General features: G+C 49.7%; 1 protein-coding gene across 1 annotated transcript in view; it reads left to right on the forward strand.

The window, feature by feature from the left end:
• MMD2 (monocyte to macrophage differentiation associated 2) overlaps positions 1-20546 on the forward strand; it is a 46650-nt gene that overhangs the window by 19011 nt on the left and 7093 nt on the right. The window contains exons 2-4 of the mRNA XM_069485677.1: positions 8880-9048; positions 11718-11878; positions 14534-14608. Coding sequence (XP_069341778.1) covers positions 8880-9048; positions 11718-11878; positions 14534-14608 — 405 coding nt within the window. The remainder of the gene's footprint in view (positions 1-8879; positions 9049-11717; positions 11879-14533; positions 14609-20546) is intronic.

The following is a 20546-nucleotide window of genomic DNA, read 5'->3' on the forward strand; positions in this document are numbered from 1 at the left end:
TGAATAGGAGTTCTCTAGCCAGAGAAGAGAGAAAGGGACTTTCAAGCAGAAGAAACAATGTGTGGAAGGCCCAGAGGCATGATGACTATGGACCATAGGGAGAGCTTTTCTGGGGTGAGGAGAAATTGCAGGGTCTGAGTCAGGGGTAGGAAAAATAGGAAACAGTTCACCCTGGAGAAACACAGTCTTCTAGCTGCCTGGTGCTTTTGATCTTGGCCTTGGCACAGGCACTTGTGCTCTGGGTCCTTCAGGGCTTGCCAAGACCTGGGAGTCTTGGTGTAGACTTTCCAAGGTGTGAGGGACTGACAAGGTTCAGAGAGACCAGGGATCATGGATCATGGGCAATTTGTGCCCCTGGTGCTCTGACCCACTGTACACGCAGGCTGCGATTCCAGGAACTGGGAAAGGGCTCTGTCCCTTCCCTTCCTTTGCCTCCAGATCCATAACAAGTCTTCCATTCTGCAGTGGATGCCCAGATACATTATACTATAGTGTAAAAGACTGACAGCAACCTTTCCCGTCAGAACCACAGACGCAGCTGAAAGGGGACATGAGTGCTGTGGAAAGTGTAAACCAGGAGCCCGAAGATAACTTCTCCGAATCCCTGTATAAAGTGAGAATCATGATCTCTGCCCTGCTCAGCTGACAGTGTCGTTGTGAGGGTCTGAGCTGAGGAGCATGAAACCATTTGGGGAACTCTTAAGCCAGAGATGGCGGCCTGTTGCCTGCCCTGTGCCCGCAGCAGACATTGCTAATTCATCATCATTCATTTCCCGCCATGCCTGGATTCACGCAGAATCCTTTGCAACGCAGCACTCCAGGCAGCGACATCAACCCGTCGGGGTTGGCAGGTGACTTGGAGCCTGTTTGCTGCCCCGGCTGAGCCAGGTGTTCATGCTGTGGTCTTGGGGTCTTGTGGCTTTCCTGCTGTGTGGCACATGGCATCGCCATCGTCCCCTCTCTGCTGGGCTCTCCCTCCGGCGCCCTGGTTCTCAACCTTGGCTGCACATTGGAATCACCTGGGAAGTTTTAAACAAATACTGGGTCCTGTTACCACCTCTGACCCCCACGCCCCACCAGCAATTGTGTTTTACTTGTCTGGCCTTTGGCCTGGGCTGCAGGACTTTTAAGTTCTCCCCAGGTGATTGGCAACGTTTTCTCCAACCTGTTCCTCCGACCTGCTAGGGAGTGACGTATCTGTGCCAGGGCAGCCCAGGACTTCACACAAATATAAAAGTTGCAAGAAAAATTCAGTGAACATCTAAGTGCCAGTCACATAGATTCACAAGATACTAACATGTTGCCACAAACCTCACTCTAGTTCATTGCTCTCTCTTCTTTTTGGACCATTCGAGGACAAGTTGCAGACATCGTGACACTTCATCTGTAAACAGCAGTGTACATTCTCCTGCATAACCACGGCACACATGTTGCTCCAAGAAACTTCAGCGTCTGATGTAATACTGTGACCTTCCTCTTCCCACGGTGCCGTTAGAATTGTAAGAAGAAAATGTCATTTTGAATCTTAGCACCTATGCATTTTATTTTTGTGCATTTACGTTGTCTTCTTTCACCCACAGGCATATATTGACCTTACTGTAATTGCAGTGAATGATGTATTCTTTCTTTTTTCACTTAATATTATATGGCAAACATTTCCTGTGTCATTACACAGTTTGAAAATGTAGTTACACAAGTAAAACTTGAATATAATCTCATAAAAATTCAAACACAGGTCAAATGACAGGCTTTCTTATCTCCCATCTAATCCTAAAAATTAAAAAATAAGGGGGGGCAAAGTCTTCTGAAACCAGCACCCCGAAACTCACCCATCTCTCCTTTTTCTTTCAGGTCTATTTCTGGGCCCTTAAAAATATTTACTGCACATAGAATCTTATTACTTGATTTTTCTATTTGATTTTTATGAACGTCTTTATATTGTATTTAGCTGCACTTAAAAACTTTTTATTTTGAAATAATTATAAATACATAAGAAGTTGCAAAAATAGTAGAGAGATCCTGAGCACGTTTCCCCCAGTGGGAACATCTTGCGTAACTAGAGTAGTGTCGGAAGCAAGAAACTGACACTGGAACCATCCCACAATGTGCAGCACACGCAGTATACGTACCATGGTGTACACCATCAATGTATACAATTTTTATTTGTCAACTTCAAAAATAAATTTTAAAAAATTGACATTGGTGCGGCCCACAGAGTTTATTTGGATTTTACTAATTCTGCGTGCACTGACGTGTGTGTGTGTGTGTGTGTGTGTGTGTGTGGTGTTTGGGTCTATGCATTTTTATCACTTTTTTTTTTTTTTTTTTTTTTTTTTGAGACAGAGTCTCTCTCTGTTGCCCGGGCTAGAGTGAGTGCCGTGGCATCAGCCTAGCTCACAGCAACCTCAAACTCCTGAGCTCAAGGGATCCTCCTGTCTCAGCCTCCCGAGTAGCTGGGACTACAGACATGCACCACCATGCCCGGCTAATTTTTTCTATATATATTTTTAGCTGTCCATATAATTTCTTTCTATTTTTAGTAGAGATGGGGTCTCGCTCTTGCTCAGGCTGGTCTCGAACTCCTGAGCTCAAACGATCCGCCCACCTCGGCCTCCCAGAGTGCTAGGATTACAGGCGTGAGCCACCGCGCCCGGCCTTTATCACATGTTTAGATTTGTGAACTATCACCACGATGGAGATACAGAACTATTTCATCATCGCAAAGATTTTTTGTGCTAACTCTGACATCCCCCCACCCCCTTCCCTAGCCCCTGGCAACCACAAATCTCTTTTCTGTTTCTATAATTTTATCATTTTGAGAATATTATAAAAATGGGGTCATACAGGAGGTGACCTTCTGACACAGACGTTTTCGCTCTGTGATATTCTTGAGATCTACCCGAGTCACTGTGTGCTGTGGTTTGTTCCTCGTCATTGCGCGGCAGTGTTCTGTGGTGTGTATGTAACCCAGTTACTGCTCCCCTGTTGAAGGGTGCTTGAGTTGTTTCCAGTTTTCAGCTATTACAGATAAAGCTCCCGTGAACATTCCTGTATAGGTTCTTCTGTGGATGTAAGTGTTCATTTCTCTGGGATTAATGCCCAGGAGTGCAATTGCTGGGTCCTATGGTAAGCGTATGTTTAGCTTCTTAAGAAGCAGATACATCGTCTTCCAGGGTGACAGTGCCATTTTACATTCTCACCAGCAATGTGTGAGAGGTCCACCTTCACTGTAGCCTCACCAGCATTTGGCATCTTTTATTTTAGCTGTTCTAGTAAGTGTGAAATGAGACCTCGTTTTTGGTTTTAATTTGCATTTCCCTGCTGGCTAGCGATGTTGAATGCATTTGTATGTTGTAGCTATACTTTTAATGGGTACATAATATTCTATCATTGATATACCATGGTTTATTCAACTGATGCGTTAGCTAGGGCTGCCGTAACAAAATACCAAAGACTGGGTGGCTTTAACAACAGAAATTTGTTTTCTCACAGTTCTGGACTTGGGAAGTTCAAGATTAAGGTGCCGGCATGGTCGGTGTTGGGTGAGGGGTCTCTTCCTGGCTTGCAGGTGGCTACCTTCTTGCCGTGTCCTCACATGGCAAAGAGAGAGAGCTCTGATGTCTCTTCATGTAGGGACACTAGTCCTCTCAGGTTTGGGCCCACCCTTGCGACTTCATTTGACCTTAATCACTTCCTTCTTCCACACACAGTCCCATCGAGGGTAAGGCCATCAACATGTGAGTTTGCATGGGAGGAGGCACACTATTCAGTCCCTAGCAACAGGTCTGTTGTTGGTCTTTAGGTTAATTCCTGTTACTATTTTCTGTCCAGCTCTGTATTTCTATATTACTTCTAATCACAAGGCTAGTTCAAGTTCAGCAACTTGGGCTCTTTTTTTTTTTTTTTTAAGAGACAGGGTCTTGCTTTGCTGTCACCTAGGCTGGAGTGCAATGGCATCATGATAGCTCATTGCAACCTCAAACTCCTGTCCTCAAGTGAACTTCCTGCCTCAGCCTCTCAAAGTGCTGGGATTCCAGGTGGGAGCCACCATGCCCGGCCTAGTCTAGTGTTTTTGAGGTTCATCCAAGTTGTAGTATGTGTCAGAACTTTACTGGTTTGTATGGCTGAGTATTCCGTTGTGTACCACATTTTGTTTGTCCAGTCATCCATTTCCCAGGTGACTCAATGTGCCGGCAAGACCGAGAAACAATGGCCTGACGTCTCGTAGCCTCATCTTCAAATTGGAATAATACACTGTACTGTCTACTTGGCAAGGATGTTGTGGGCTTTACATGAGACCCTCTGTGTGAAGTGCCTGGATGGGTCAAGCACCAGTAAGAACACGCCTGGGCTGTTTGGGAGAACTCTCCGGAGAGAGGTGAAAGGAGAATTTCTTTGAGCACCTGCTGTATCTGATGCCGTGTGCGCTCTTGAAGCAGTTTCCTTCCTCATACCTGCAGGTTAGGCAATGCCATCTCTTTTTAACCTACCAGGAAGCTGCAGCCCAGAGAGGTTAAGTAATTTTTCCCAGATCACACAGCAGCTGGGGAAAATCCCATGCAGGGATTTTCCACCTGGCTGTGCCTAGCTCCCAAGCTTGTGCCTTCCAGTTGGGGTGGGACTTCAACATTCTGTCCTCGTCTCCTGCCAGCCTCTGGCTCTAGATTCTGGCTCGGTTTGGGAGTTCTCCATGAGGCTGCAGCTGCGTGGTCCTCTAAACAGCAACGGCTGGCCACAAAACGGGGATTCTGTTCCCCAGAGTGGAGGAAGACAAGCCTGTTTCCATCCTTTGGTCTAACCAGTGATGGCTTGCTAGAAACATGGGCTCTTTCAAGAGAAATTTCCCACAGCCCTGGGCTGCCTCTCTGACTGCAAGTTCTCAGTTTCAGCAGGGCAACATAGTGAGACCCTGTCACTACAAAAATTAAAAAGTTAGCCAGGTGCAGTGGTGCACGCCTGTAGTCCCAACTCTCAGGAGGCTGAGGCAGGAGGATCCCTTGAGCCCAGGAGTTGAGGCTGCAGTTAGCTATGATGGGGCCACTGCACTGTAGCCCAGGTGACAGAGTGACCCCGTCTCTAAAAAAAAAAAAAGCAAAAAGCCAAAAAAAAAAAAAAAAAGAAACATAAAAAGAAAATTAAACAAATTTGTCTTGGATACATTTTAATAGAAAATAAGTAAATCCCTTTGGCATTCAAAGCACAGGGTTTTTTTTTTTTTTTTCCACCTAAGAATTCACTTGGACTTTATACAATAAAAATTCTCTTTAAACATCAGAATAAAAAGGCTGTGCAGCTACTGTATGCCTCCCTTTCCATGACATTCTGGAAAAGGCAAAGCCTTAGGGATGGAGAAGAGAGCAGGGCTGGGGCTGGGGCTCGGCAGGGGTGTCGGGTACAGGGGCAGGAGGGAATTTGGGGGGATGGTGGACTCTTATTTGTCTTGATTGTGTTGGTGGTTACAGGACTCTATCCATTTGTCAAGACTCATAAAGCTATAGCCAAAAAAGGGAAATTTTACTGTATGTAAATGAAACCATAAATTTAAAAAAATGAATTCACCGTCTTCTTAAAATGCTCTACTAGAGTTTATGAAGAAAGGAATTAGGCCACAAGGGGTTAAAAGAGGAAGTTCTTCGGTCCTTGGGGTGGTGGGAACTCAGTTCCTTGGGCGCTTGCCCGCCGGCCCTGTCTCCGGGCCTCCCTGTCCTCCCTGCCAGCATTCAGTGGTGGCAGTGTGACCGAGGGACAAGGGAGGTCTTGTGGAGCCCAGAAATAAATAAATAACTGCCTGTCCCAGGTCGCCACGGCAACCGTGACATCACCCTTGGACCCCGCCTGGCTGGCATTCTTGGTGGCCTGCTGGCGTTTGTTAAAGGAGCAGGGAAGATGGGGCCGCCAGGCCGCACCTGCTGACAGGCAGAGAACTCCGCAGGTGGACACTTGGTTTCCCACCTTGGAGGTTTCCCACCTGGGAGAAAGGTGCTGGCTGCGTCCCTTCGCAGGTGGCGCTGGCACCCCAGCCTGGGTCGGGGGAGTGTAAATTTTCACGACCCTCTTGGGGGCTTCCGGGCAGAGTCCATCAGAATTAACACTGTGTGGACCTGTGTCAGTGTCCTAGGGCTGCAGTCACAGGTTACCACACACTCGGTGGCTCTAAACAACAGATACTCGGCCAGGCGCGGTAGCTCACGCCTGTAATCCTAGGAGGCCGAGGCAGGAGGATCGCTCGAGGTCAGGAGTTTGAGACCAGCCTGAGCAAGAGCGAGACCCCGTCTCTACTAAAAATAGAAAGAAATTGTCTGAACAACTAAAACTATATATAGAAAAAATTAGCCGGGCATGGTGGCACATGCCTGTAGTCCCAGCTACTCGGGAGGCTGAGGCAGAAGGATTGCTTGAGCCCAGGAGTTTGAGGTTGCTGTGAGCGAGGCTGACGCCATGGCACTGTAGCCCAGGCAACAGAGCGAGACTCGGTCTCAAACAAACAAACACACACAACAGATACTTATTCTCTCCCAGTTCTGGAGCCAGAAGTCCAATATCAAGGTGGGGCAGAGCTGTTCTTTGGGGAGGCTCTGAGGGCAGCAGAATCTCTTCTGTGTCTCTCTCCTGGCGTCTGGTGGCTGCCAGCCATCCCAGTGTCCCCAGGCTTGTAGGTGCGTCACTCCAGTCTCTGCTCCACCGTCACATGGCCGTCTTCTCCTTGTGTGTCCCTGTCCTCACGCGACATTCTCCTGTGTCTCTCATGTTTGTATCAGGATGCTGGGCATGTTGGATCAGGAGTCCGTCCTACCCCATCCAGCACGACCTCTTCTTAATTAATTGCATCTGCAACAGTTCTGTTGTCAAATATGGTCACGTTCTGGGGTACCAGGAATTAGGACTTCAACATATGGATTCTGGGAGGACACAGTTCAACCCATAACACTATTTTTGTTGTTATTACTTATTATTTAATAATCCAGTCTCGCCCACTGACAACATCCTGGGTCACCCATGAGAAAGATGGGCTGATGGGCTGTTCTGGGTTCCTGGGGAGGATTCGCTGGGGTCTCCATCTCCAGAGATGCATCCTTTGTTTTCTCTGTAACCGTAATCCCAGTTTTTCATCTGCCCCTGCAAGGGTGCCTGGCCATGGGAGATGGAGCACTGGTGTCTGTCTGCCTTGGCTCGGAAGCCAGGCCCTGAGGGCAAGGTCTTAGTTTTCTCATCTGTCTAATGGGCTTAGCATGACCCTGGCCTGGGAGTCACTTGACCACAGAATCACTTGCCCATGGGCGGATGCAGGATGCAGGCAGAGAGCAGGCGTCAGAGCAGTTGGGTAGGGGGGACCTGGCTTGGAGCCCTGAACTCGCTCAGGTGCCAAGGGGGCCAGCACAGGAAAAGCAGACCCCAGCAGTCCCAGGGCAAGTCACAGTGTCAGTGTGGGCAGAACCTCTCTTCCCCCAGCCTTAGCTCCTGCCCTGCCCACACCAGCATCCATGAAACTGGCACACACACGGTGTACCATAAATGCTCCGTGAGCTGTCTTAGCATAGAGCCAGCACACAGAAGGTGCTCACTAAATGCTCCAGGGCTTGTATAAGCATGGATCCAGCACACAGAAGGTGTCTCACAAATGCTCCATGAACTGTACTTAGCATGGAGCCAGCATTCAGAAGGTGCTCAGTAAATGCTCAGTGAACCATGTTGCATTGAGTCCTTTGTTCTGAGCCGTACATTCATTTCTTATTTTGGGGGGGGGGTGTCTACAGAGTAATAATTGGAATCTTGGGGGAAAAGTCTTTGGCGTGCTTTAGTGGTGTTCAACCCTTCCTTGTGGAGCACGCTTAGCAAGTCCGGGGAACTGTCCACTCACCCAGTCCTGAGCCCGGGAGCTGGCCCTGCCTGCTGGCCTGAGAGCTGCTGTGTGCGGACCCTACGCCCGGCTCTGGATGCCTCTTCCCCACCCGACCAACTATTGCTCGACTTCCCAGCCCGAGTCACAGCCTCCTGCACAGGGTCCCGTCACGGCAGAGCCAGGCTTTGGAGTCAACCAGGGCTGCGTGGAGCCTGGTCATCTCATTTCCTGACCTTCTTATCCTGTAGCTTTTCCATCCGCAAAATGGGAAATAGCTCCACACGGTGCTCCGGTGGATCAAACAGGTGATCCTTTAAAGATTCCCCAAAGACACCAAAACATCGGGAATGTTTATTTTTTAAGATAAAGTCACCTAGCAATTCCACGTGTGGATCTGAGTCCAGCAGAAAGGCGTGCAGATGTTCACCCAAGGATGTGCACAGAACGTTCCTGAGCGGAGTTACACATCATGGCCCCGCGCAGGAGTGTCTGCCCGCAGCAGACTGGAGAACTCGTGCGTGGCGTGTTCATATTCACAGTGGGGAGCACTGTTTGGCCGTGAAAACAACCGATCGCCATATCCCACAGCATGAATGAATCTCACAAAAAATCACAGTGAGCAAAACAAACTGGACGTGAAACAGTGTATGCTGTGTGGGTTCATTGATAGCAAGTTCAAGGACTGGCAGAACTAAGCCCGATGACGATGCCAGAGGAGGTTTCCTCCAGGGAAAGGTGCCCGCTGGGGAGGGGCGTGGGGCACTTTCTGGGGGGCAGGAAATGAGCTGTGGCTCCCCCTGGGTGGTGGTTCTGTGTATGCAGATGGAAAAATTCACCATGTAAGTTATACTTTGAGAAAGTACAAAACAGATACGAAGAGAATGCCACATCCCAGTATTTAGGAAAGTTTTGTATCAAGCACCACTGTGGGATTAGGCACGAAATATCGGGTAGTGCAAAAACATTTACTAATCAGAGAGAGAGGGAGGCTGGGGGGAGAGGGGGCAGAGGAAGGGGAGGGCTCTCCTTTTCCCACCAGGAGCGGGCGGGGTCTTCAGGCCTCCTGGGATCTCCGAGCGGAGCTGCTTCCCCAGCCAAGCCTCCGGGATCCTGCCTCTCATTCCAGATTCATGAACCACCGCGTCCCTGCCCACAAGAGGTACCAGCCCACGGAGTACGAACATGCGGCCAACTGTGCCACCCACGCTGTGAGTCGGCTCTTGGGGGGCTGAGGGCTGAGATGGGGACACTTCCAGGTGGGGGCGGGGAAAGCCGCATCTTTGCCTGTGGAGAAATTCAGCCTGTCCTCAGTGGCCTGTTCCTTAGGTCTCCTGTGACCCTCGGAAGAGTAAATGGGATCCTGAGGGAAGGTCACAGGGTAAGTTGGACTGTGGTGCCGAGCATGCTCAAGAACCTTCCGTGGCTCTCTAGTACCTAGTGCAGCATCCGGTCACTCTAGCAAGCGCCCAGCCAGATCTGAGCCTGTCTGTCCACCCACTGCCCGAGTCCGCGCTCTTGCCCCCAGGTTCCAGCACTTGAACCACTTGCCATTTCCTAAAAAAAGGAGTTGTGCCTTTGCACATGCTGTTTTCTCTGCCTGGAGTACTCACCGTCTCCACCCCAGCCTCACCTGTGGAAGACTTTTCCTCATTTGTGGCCTTGCTGAAATGTCCCCCCAAAGCCTTCCCATCTGCCCAGATGCTGGGAATCTCTGGTTCTACTTCCCCACCCTCAGCCACGGCAGCCCCCACTACTCTGCCTTATGCCGAGCTGGAAGGTACCAGTCCGTCACTCATTCACTCAGCAAACAGCTCCTGGGTACACTCAAGGCGCCGGGCACTGCTCCAGACCTTGGTGATGCAGATGTGAGTTTAAACCAAATCCCTGGTGTCAGGCGCAGTGGCTCACACCTGTAATTCCAGCACTTTGGGAGGCCAAGGTGAGAGCTTTGAGGCCAGGAGTTAAAGACCAGCCTGGGCAACATAGCGAGACCCCGTCTCTACAAAAATTTTAAAAATTAACTAGGTGTGGTGGAGTGCGTATGTGGTTCCAGCTACTCAGGAGGCTGAGGCGGGAGGATCGCTTGAGCCAAGGAGTTCGAGGCTGCAGTGAGCTATGATCTCATCACTGCACTCAAGCCTGGGTGACAGAGTGAGACCCTGTCTCAAAAGAAGGAAAAAAAAAAAAGGAAAAATTTTTAAAAATCAGGACAAAACATAACTAGGGTCTGCAGCCTAATGAGAACTATGTCCCCAAATTATGAAGTAGCATGAGATAGATGCTGTTTATTTTTTAAGGTGCTGTAAGATTGATGAAAGTAATTTTTTAAAATTTGCAATTCCACTCCCTTCATCGGTGCTTCCGTCTTGCCTGTTGCTGTCCAGTCTGCCGTGTGCAGATATACACGTGGGTGGCTGCTGGCCTTTTATTAAGGAACCGTCCCTTCTGCTTGGTACGCCGCTGTGGGCCCTTCCCCCTCCATCCCCGCCTGGTCCGTGCTTCCTGGCTGGCAGGGTGCCCCCTCTTTTTGCAACCTCCTCGGGCTGGCTTTGCAGCTAGATTTCTTTTCAGGGAGTCCTGGCAGGTGCACATGGCTGGGCTGGATCCCCATGTGCCTCCTTCTCTTTAGGCTTTTGCCGCCTTCCTTCCTTCCTGCAGTGTGTATTCATTAAGTGCCTACCCTGGACTGCTAACCTGTGCAGCTCACGTCGCATGGGCAGACAATGAATGAGTAAGGCTGTGATACCAGTGTGGGGACTGCCGTGGAGAGAATAGGAGGGACCTAGTCAGGGAGGACAGAAAACGTGCTTCTGCCAGAGGGATTTTTTTTTTGAGACAGAATCTCACCCCGTTGCCCAGGCTGGAGTGCAGTGGCATCAGCCTAGCTCACAGCAACCTCAAACTCCTGGGCTCAAGTGATCCTCCTGCCTCAGCCTCCCGAGTAGCTGGGACTACAAGTGCCACCACTATACCCAGCTAATTTTTCTATTTTTTTGTAGAGACGGGGTCTCGCTCTTGCTCAGGCTGGTCTCGAAACTCCTGAGCTCAAGGTATCTTTCCACCTCAGCCTCCCAGAGTGCAAGGATTGCAGGTGTGAGTCACTGCACCTGGCCCCAAAATGATGTTTTAACTGACTCCTGAAGAGTGGAGGGAACAGCATGTCCAGCAAGAGGGAACAGCATGTGCAAAGGCCCTTAGACAAAAAAAGAGTTTGTGGCGTGGGAACAACTGGATGAAGGCCCGTGAGGTCAGAGCTTGGTGACCCAGGGGCAGAGCAGGAGGGAGAGTGGGGAGGGGCACAGTTGGAGGGCTGAGCAGGGCCAGATCGTGCACCAGCAATGACAAAGGATTTGACGATTCCATTCTCTACAGCTGACCATAATGGGTCATCTGCTACTTAAACCCGTTTACAAGGTGAACCTTGTGCTGTTCTGGCCGGGTTCTGCCTTCAGGGCTGTCTGTGTAGGGCAGCTCAGGGCCATCAGTGACGATGACGTGTGTGGCACATCAGACTCCTCTGTGTGGTGGCTCAGGGTGGGGCTGAGGTGGAGGGGAGCCAGCTGTCCCCTGGGACGTGGTCCTTAACCATTTGGTGCGTAGCCCCCCTCAGGGGCTAGTCAAAGATCTAGGCCTGTATTGTCCACGCTGGCAGCCACTAGCCCTTGTGGCTATTGAAGTTTACACTTGAACCCATTAAAAGGAAATGAAATAAAATAATTCCATCTTCTGTGGACTGACCACATTTCAAGAGCCTCGTGGCTGCCACATTGGCCACCACGGTGGGCAGCTCGGGCTGGAGGGAGGGGAGGGGTGTGCTCGGGGTGGTCAGGGGCTCCGAGCCCCGGCGCTGCAGCACCTGCCCCGCTCCCGCCTGCAGTTCTGGATCATTCCCAGCATCCTCGGCAGCTCCAACCTCTACTTCCTGTCGGACGACGACTGGGAGACCATTTCTGCCTGGATCTACGGCCTCGGCCTCTGCGGGCTCTTCGTGGTGTCCACCGTGTTCCACACCATCTCCTGGAAGAAGAGCCACCTCAGGTGCTTCCTGTGCAGCCCACGGGAGGGGACGCATGCCGGGCGGGGGGCCCGCGTGGCCCGAGGGGTGAAGTCGGACTCTGAGTCTTCTTGGGGACGGCTCAGCTGAGCCAGGAGGGGCCAAGGGTGCCATGACCCGTGGGCCATCGGGAAGGCTGCAGTCGGGCCCCCCTGGGCAGACCACTCACCCCTGGGAGCTCACGGCTCACCTCTGAGAGGACAGCAAGAGCAAGCCCCCAGCTGCAGGCACAGTAATCGCCCCCCTCTGGGCACCTCCTTGGTTCCCGGCACCCTACAGGGGCCATTCCATAGTCTTTTCAATAATTCTGCAATGCAGGCATTAGAATCCCCAATTTTTAAATTTTTATGTGATTTGTTTTATTTTTTTAAATTGTGGTAAAATAAACACAGCATCCACATAAAATTTACCGTCAACCCTTTTTAAGCGTGCAGTTCAGTGGCTTAAAGTGCAGTGACATCGTTGTGCAACCGTCACCACCATCCACGTCCAGAACTTGTCATCTTCCCAAACTGAAACTCCGTCCCCATCAAATGACAGCTACCCGTCCCCCTCCCCCAGCCCCGGCACCCTCCTTTCTGCTTTCTGTCTGTGTGGATGTGACGGCTCTGGGGACCTCATGTGAGTGGAGTCACACAGCGTGTCTCCTTTTGTGTCTGACTCATTTCACGTCACATAATGTCCTCAAGCCTCATCCACGTGGTAGCTGGTAGAGTCTCTGTCCTACAGGTGTCGCTACTGAGGTCGGAAGCCTCACTGAGGTTGCATAGCTGGTCGTGTCCGAACCAGAGCTGGTTCCAGGACTCCAGGCCCCCGTAAAGCCATGTGCCACCCCCTGCTGTTCACATTCTTGCCCTGTCCCTGGCCTTTCTGGAGCCCCACAGGATGAGTTGCCTGAGGCTGTCATAACACATTAGCACAACCCGGGTGGCTTAAACAACACAAGTGTGTTCTCGCATGATTCTGGAGCCCAGAAGTCTGAGATCGAGGTGTCTGCAGGGCCACACTCCCTGCAAAGGCTCCAGGGGAGGGTCCTTCCTGCCTCTTCCAGCTTCAGGTGGCTCCTGGCCTTCCGTGGCTTGTGGCCGCGGCACTCCAATCTTGGCCTCTGTCTTCACGTGGCCTTCCTCCTTGTGTGTCTCTGTTTCCAAATCTCCCTCTCTTTTCTCTAATAGAGACACCAGTCATTGGTTTTAGGGCCCAATGGTGTGACTGTGCTGAGCCTTAGTGTCCCCATCTGTGACATGGTGGAAGAAAATAATGGTGCCTACGTTATTGGTAGGATCAAAGAGTTAATGCTCATAAAGAGGTTAGAACAGTGCTCTGATGACAGCGCGTGCCCTGCGTGTGGGGCTGTTGTTATTGTTTTGATTCTAGGAGGACACGCAGCTGGATCATACGTAGGATCGCTGCGCAAGTGTGTTCATGGCTGCCGTTTGCTAGTCAGGATCATAGTTTGTATTAGTTACCTATTGCTGCGTGACAAAGTAGCCTAAAGCATAGTGGCTTAGCATAACAAGAAGTATTTATTATCTCTCAAAGCCTCAGAGGACCAGGGATTTGGGAGCGGCGCTGGGCGGCTCTGGTTCAGGGTCTCTCCTGATGTCACATGTGGGCTGGGGCTGTTGTCAGCTGCAGGCTCGACTGGGGCCGGAGCGTCCACTTCCAAGGCAGCTCCCTTACAGGGTGGGAAGCTGGTGCTGGGGTTTGGGGACACTCAGTTCTTCCCCCACAGGGACCTCTCTACGGCCACCCGGGGGCTTGTTTCCCCCAGAGTCTGTGATCCAAGAGGACAGGCAGGAGCTGTAATATCTTTTATGGTCTGGCCGCAGAACCCACTCACCGTCATTTCGGCAATATCCTGTTGGTTCCCTGAGTTTGCCCCATTTGTCGTGGGTGGGGACTATGCCAGGGTGAATGCCAGGGCCAGGACACCACTCTGTATCGGGAGCCACCATCCGCTATTCAAGGCGAGGTTGCAATAAAAACAGCTCCCATTTATTGAGCACTTGTTATGCGCTGTGTTGTCAACTTACTGAATCCTCACAGAGGCTGTGATCAGGTTGCTGTGTCCTCCCTGTTGAGTAGGCGAGGAAGCTGAGACCCAGAGAGCATGAGTTCCTTGTTTGAGGTTGTGTAGTCTGGAAGTGTAGGTCTGGGATTTGAACCCACACCTTCTGGCGCCGGAGCCTGGATCCAAACCACTAAGCTCTTCTGACCTAGGATGTCGGAACCCAGAGAGTCTTCAAGGGGTTCACCGTTTAGTAGTTCTCTGCCCCTTTTGTAAGCCACTGAATTCTTTCTTCATTTGAAACTTTTGAAAAGCACAGTATATAAAACAGAAATGCAGCATTGCTCTGGTTACAGGAGGGGAGGGGACTTTAGATTTTTACTCTCCAGGGGTGCCAGGCCCTGGGTAGACCGGCCATGCGCATCTCCATATGGCATTTAGGCTAATAAGGAGCCTGGTTTGAAAACTGCTGCTCCGGTCACTCACACACTGGGAGACCGAGGCCCGGGGGGTCCTGGCTGGGTAGAGGCAAGTCCTAGCTCCCTCCCCTCCCGGGTCACGGCTCTGGGTGCACCGGCCCTTCCCTGTGGCCCAGGGGCAGTGACCGTAGCCTCTCTGCCCGCCCTAGGATGGTGGAGCACTGCCTGCACATGTTCGACCGGATGGTCATCTATTTCTTCATAGCGGCCTCCTACGCACCCTGGTGAGTTCCTCCCGCCGCCCAGCGGAGGCGTGGCTTGCTTTCTCTTCTTTCGTTGAATTTGTCTTTATATTTGGCTCAGTAATATGTTGAATTGGCATAGAAGAGTATCTGCAAAAAGACTCCCTCTGCCCCAGTCTCCTTCCTGGAAGCAACTGCTCAGTAGTAGTTTCTTGCATATCCTTCTAGAGCTATTTTAAGTGTAAAAGACGAATATGTCTGTGTATGTGTACAATTGTACATATACATGTATAAATATGTGTTATACATGTGTACATATGTATAATACATCTATACCTACGTTTTATATTTACAAGTATATATTTATACTTCTTCCCACTTCTAATACAAAAGGAAGGATACTATACAAACTGTTCTGCAATTTGCTCTTGTTCTCGTAGTACTATAGCTGGGGACGTCTTTCCATATTAGTACTTTGAAGATTTCCTCATTCTTTTTAAATAGCTGCATAATATTCCCCTGTTCACGGATCTCTATGGCATTGAGACATTCCGTTCCTTGGCTGTGACAAACGACGCTGCAGTGAGTCTCTGCCTATCGTTCATTTTGCACAGGTGCTTGCGTGCGTTGGCTAGAATCACGTGAACTTGCCGATAGCTGTCCTGTTTTGTCCTGAAGGAACAGCAGCTTCTCATAGTCAAGCCTGGTCTTTGTGGAATAAATTCCTAGAATTGGACTTTCCGGATTGCAGGGGGTGGGCACTAGTAATCTGGCTAAGTGTTGCCATATCCCCCTCCACCAAGATTTGTTCCAGTTTCAACTCTATAAGTGACAGATCATTGATGGCACAGTAACACAGGCCTGTGCACATGCGGCTGTGACAGCTCAGAGGAGGTGCTCAGCTGCAGGGGAGCTGCAGGAGGGCTGCCTGGAGGAGGTGTGCCACTCCCAGCATCTGCACGTTGGCCTCTGAGGCGTGGGAGCCACAGAAAGATTTGTTGTTAAATTTTTGCAGGGGTGATCTCTATCTTTGGCCGTCATAAGAGGAGTATGCTCTTTTATTATATCCCCTCATAAATGGGTTTTGTTTGTATATATGAAGGCTATTGCTTTTTAAAAACATTTTATTGATGTGTAATTTACAAGGGCAATGTACACAGTCATACCTGTGTATCTTGAATTTCCAAACCGCAGCCAGCACCCAGGGGAAGAAACAGAGCATGACCAGCCCCCAGAAGCCTCATAGCCCCTCTCTGGCCACTACTCCCAAGGATGGCTGCAGTCCTGACATCCGTCGTCATATACTATTAATAGTTTTGCTGGATGCTGTGCTTTAAATGTTAACGGAATCAACGCTCGATTGCATCTTGCTTCTCTCCTGCGTCTTACGTCTGGTGATTCCTCTGCACGGTGTGTGGTGCAGCATTGGGAGTCACTGTGCCATTCTCCTGTTTAGAGATGTTTGCAGAGTTTCCAGGGTGCGGTGGCTGTGGGGAATGGCCCTCTGCACACATTTGTACCTGTGTGCAGGTACAGAAGTACACATTTCTGTTGCGTCTGTGCTTAGGAGTGGCTGGAGGGGTTTGAGTCAGGACATTGGCATGTTTTAGTTTTTGGACTGATGAGGGGCTGACTTGGGGGCAGGGAGGCTGGTGCAGGTGCCTAGGGATGCGTGGTGGTGGCCTCAACCGTCACAGCTGCCATGGAGGGGTTGGATGGATTAAAAAGATATTCAGCAGGAAAGTCTGAAGGGGAAAGAGGAAGAACGAGGGGGAGCCGGAGTTTCTGGGCTGGTTTTCCCTGGGACGCCGGCAACTGTTGGGAGTAGGCAGCCCTGCCGTGGTCTGCTGGAGAGATCGCTGGATGTGAGCCCCCTGCACAGCTGGGCTTAGAGACGGGTGGGACGTGCTGCTACCCTGGAAGCCAGTGGCTGATGAGAGGCCACTTGAGGGTGCAAGAGCCGAAGGCAAGAGAAGTCACAAGCCACGGAGGGAGCTCAGTCCCAGTCCAGGGGGTGGCTTCTTGGCCCTGAGCAGTCTCTGGGCACCACCTGGTGTCTTTTTGGCTGTTGCTGAGAAGAGTCAAGCTAGGTTTTGTGCTCAGTGGTGGTAGCTATCCTTTCCGTAGATGTCTAGTTCAACCCTCTGACTGTCCTTCCCTGTGCTGACGTAATACCTGAGTGTCTGTTCTTGGCCCCTGGCTGTGGTTCACTGAGCACCACTCTGTACACGGCCCTGTGCTGGCATCTGAGGGTAGCGCCACAAACAAAAGCACCGGCTCTCTCTCCTGTGGAACTTACGCTCTTGCAGTGACACAGACGTTGGCGGGCCCAGAGCTCACACAGTCATGGTAAGTGCCATGGAGGAGGGCACAGGTGTCAGGTGCCCTGGCCTTAGAGCTGCCTAAGGGGGGCGGGGTGGCGTGAATTTGCAGGACTCAGGGACTGGATGGATGTGGGGGGTGAGAGGGACAGAGGAGCTTGGATGGTGACCGATTTTCTGGCTAGACACCTGGGTGCACGGTGAGAGGGGACATGGGCCAGGTTGTGTTGAATTACTTGGTGGGTATTGTTACTTGCATTGCTCTGGTTTTCAAGCTGTTTTCTGCAGAGCCTTGGAGGTCCCCAGAGGACCTCGGAGAGGCTGGGGGCGTGAATAACTCTGGGCTTCCCCATCCCTTGCTCAATCAGAGAAACTCCGCTTGGTTTTTTGTTTTTTACAGATTGGGCTTACATATAAGAGTCCTGTATAAACTCTCCATTTAAGAAAAGGGTGTTGAAGAGCAAGACCCCATCTTTACTAAAAATAGAAAGAAATTATATGGACAGCTAAAAATACATACAGAAAAAATTAGCCGGGCATGGTGGCGCATGCCTGTAGTCCCAGCTACTCGGGAGGCTGAGGCAGAAGGACTGTTTGAGCCCAGGAGTTTGAGGTTGCTGTGAGCTAGGCTGACGCAACGACACTCTAGCCCGGGCAACAGAGTGAGATGCTGTCTCAAAAAAAAAAAAAAAAAAAAAAAAGAAAAGAAAAGGGTGTTGGATGACTAGAAGAAGATTGGAAGGCTCTGGTATAGTATTATAGAAAGAGAATGGATTATAGAGTCAGACAGCACCAAATTCTGGTTCCGGATCACCTTCGTCCTAGCCATGTGCCCTTGGGCCAATTACAGAGTCTCTCAGAGCCTCAGTTTCCCGACCTGTAAAATGGAGACAGTGGTAACCACCCCCTCAGCTGTAGTGAGGAGAAGCAAGGTCAGGGTGCGATGTCCATACATATGTCTTCGCAAGATGGACCAGGCAGGACCGTGTCACAGGTGGAAGAAAGAAGTGGGAGAATCAAGTGTGGCACAGAATCTTCTTTCCCGATGCTCAAGAAAACGAGCAAATGATACTTTTAAATATTGAGGACGGCAAAGAAAACATCACTACCAGCTGCTGGACCAGGAAGAAGACATGGGCCCGTGCCAGGATTTCAGAAAGAGTCGGAGAGTTCTGGAGCCAAGTGGAGCAGCCTTGGGTGCATCCTCACCCACCTTACCCCCTGCCCCAGCCCTCCTGGGGGTTCCACCAGTGGCCTGCACCTGCACAGGGCGTCCTGATCTTGCCGCTCTGCTGACAGGGGGATGCTGGAAAAGGCTCCTTGGGAAGAGTGTGAGATGAGAACAGTGGGTTGGCTCCGGGTCGCAGGCTGAGCTGCTTAGCCGTGGTAGCTTTGGATGGTGTTGAAGCTTAGGGAAGCCGCAGTTCTCAGAATTCCCTTCCCTGTGTGGTCCCGGTCGGGAAGGTGGAGGCAAAACAGTGCTTGAGGGTATGCAGTGTCGGGGGCTGTTGCTTACACCCCTTGTCCTTAAGCTCGGGGCCCTTGGTGGCCTGGGATCACCTCCTTCAGCTTCTCTGGGTGTTGGGACAAAGACATGTGCAGTTCCCAGCTTCTTTCACTGGTCACCTACGTCATCCTCCTGTGTCATTGAGGTTGCCGGTGGTGGCAGATGGAGGCAGGTCCCACTAGTCCTCGCTCTCCTCTGTGCTCCTGCTTTTCTTCTCACTGCTGGCCCCGCTGCCTGCAGTGACTTCAAGCCCATTAACAAGAAAACGAATGTAATGAAACAAGAGCACAAAGACGAGATGATAAAACAACCGACTGGAATGAGAACCATCACCTAAAGAAACATGTTGAAGAACAGAGCCACGACATGGTGGAATAAGTTAATAATTCAACTTAGCAAAGAATGGCATCTAAGCTACTGAAAATCAAATACCAGCATAGAGGGAGGGCTTCAGAGAATAAACATATTCTTAAAAAGCCGGAAAGTAAAGCAATAAGAGAGAAGCTAATAGACATGAAAGACAGACGGACAAATTCTTCAGGCATTGAGACTGAAAAAAACAAATCCCTTACAAAGGGGAGAAATCAGGTTGGCCTCAGGACTTGGCCATAGCGCCATTTAATGCTGACACACAGTGGAGACATTCTACACGTTTCCACGGGTGGACTCAGAATAAACTATGTGGTGTGGTTACTGTGCATGCGTAAGAGCAATAGACAACCATTCTCATAAATGAAAGAAGTCCGAGGATAGAGTACCCATGAGGAGTTTTTGAAAAAACTAGTTTGACAACAAAATCTAGCCAATTAAGAGATTCCAAAAAAAAAAAAAAAAAAAAGAACTTAAGAATGGTAGTGAATATTGATTCCATTAACAAGATGAACCAATGTTGAACAGTTGTGTGACTTGTGGTTGTATTAATAGAATAGAATACGAATATTACACACTTTGGGAATGTAAAACCACTAGTATCTCAGACAAATCAGGCGGTTGGCGGAGGAAAGGCAGACGATGGGCTAGACGTCTTTCTCAGCGGGAGGTCAATTGATAGCGTTGACATCGGAAACATGTCATTTAAAAAGTTCCAACCTCCTTATGTTTTACATAATTTATCTTTTTAAGAGTCAGAGTGAATTTTATGGTGAAGAAACATTTGAAGATCAGCAGACAAAATTCTGGGGTTCATTTTCTTCTGTTAAAGCCAAGTTAAAATTAATGTCATACTTTTAATTAAAAATGGTGTGCATAATTTGTTTCTGCCTTCCCTTTGTCCCATCCCATCCCATCCCATCCCATCCCATCCATCTCTCTACCCTTGCTCTCTGTCCCATTTTATGTCCCTCTTCTGTCCATTGGTCTATTGTTTGATGTGCTTGGACGGAAATCTAGAATGATGTTCACTGATGATTATTTTGGGTAATGAGATGGGTTATTACTTTTTTTTACCTTTAAACTTTTCAGTATTACTTAACTTCTTTATAGTGACAGTTGGACTCTTAGGAAATCACGTTTTTTTTTTTTTTTTTTTTTTGCAGAGGTTTTACATAAGACGTTCTCATTCAAGAAATTCATTCCAGAAAAAATTTAAAGGACCCCATTCCGCAACCATGACCACCATTAACTGTCCTTTCCAGACAAAACCACTTGGGAAGGGGTTCAGATCTTTTTCTATGTATTTACACATATCTCTTTATATGTGCAAATATAGTGATGTTATTCCTGATTCATGCCTCCTCAAAACACCTAGCAATGTATTTTGAGATCTATCCATGTTGGTACAAACAGATTATCCTTATAGTTTTCAAACTGCTGTGGTGGGGTGTGGAGGCTGACACCTGTAATCCCAGCACTTTGGCAGTCCGGAGTGGGAGACTCACTTGAGGCCAGGAGTTTGAAATCAGCCTGGGTAACATAGCTAGACTATGTCTCTACAAAAAATAAAAAAATTGGCCGGCATGGTGGCAGGCACCTATAGTCCCAGATATAATACTTGAGAAGTTGAGCCAGGAGGATCGCTTGAGCCCAAGAGTTTGAAGTTGCAGTGAGCTATGATGATGCCACTGCACTCTAGCCCAGGCAACAGAGCAAGATCCTGTCTCAAAAACAAACAAACAAAACTTGCTGTGAATATTCCACAGGATGGTGTATTAGT

This window comes from Eulemur rufifrons, chromosome 14 (assembly GCF_041146395.1).
Source record: "Eulemur rufifrons isolate Redbay chromosome 14, OSU_ERuf_1, whole genome shotgun sequence".
Classification (NCBI taxonomy): domain Eukaryota; kingdom Metazoa; phylum Chordata; class Mammalia; order Primates; family Lemuridae; genus Eulemur; species Eulemur rufifrons.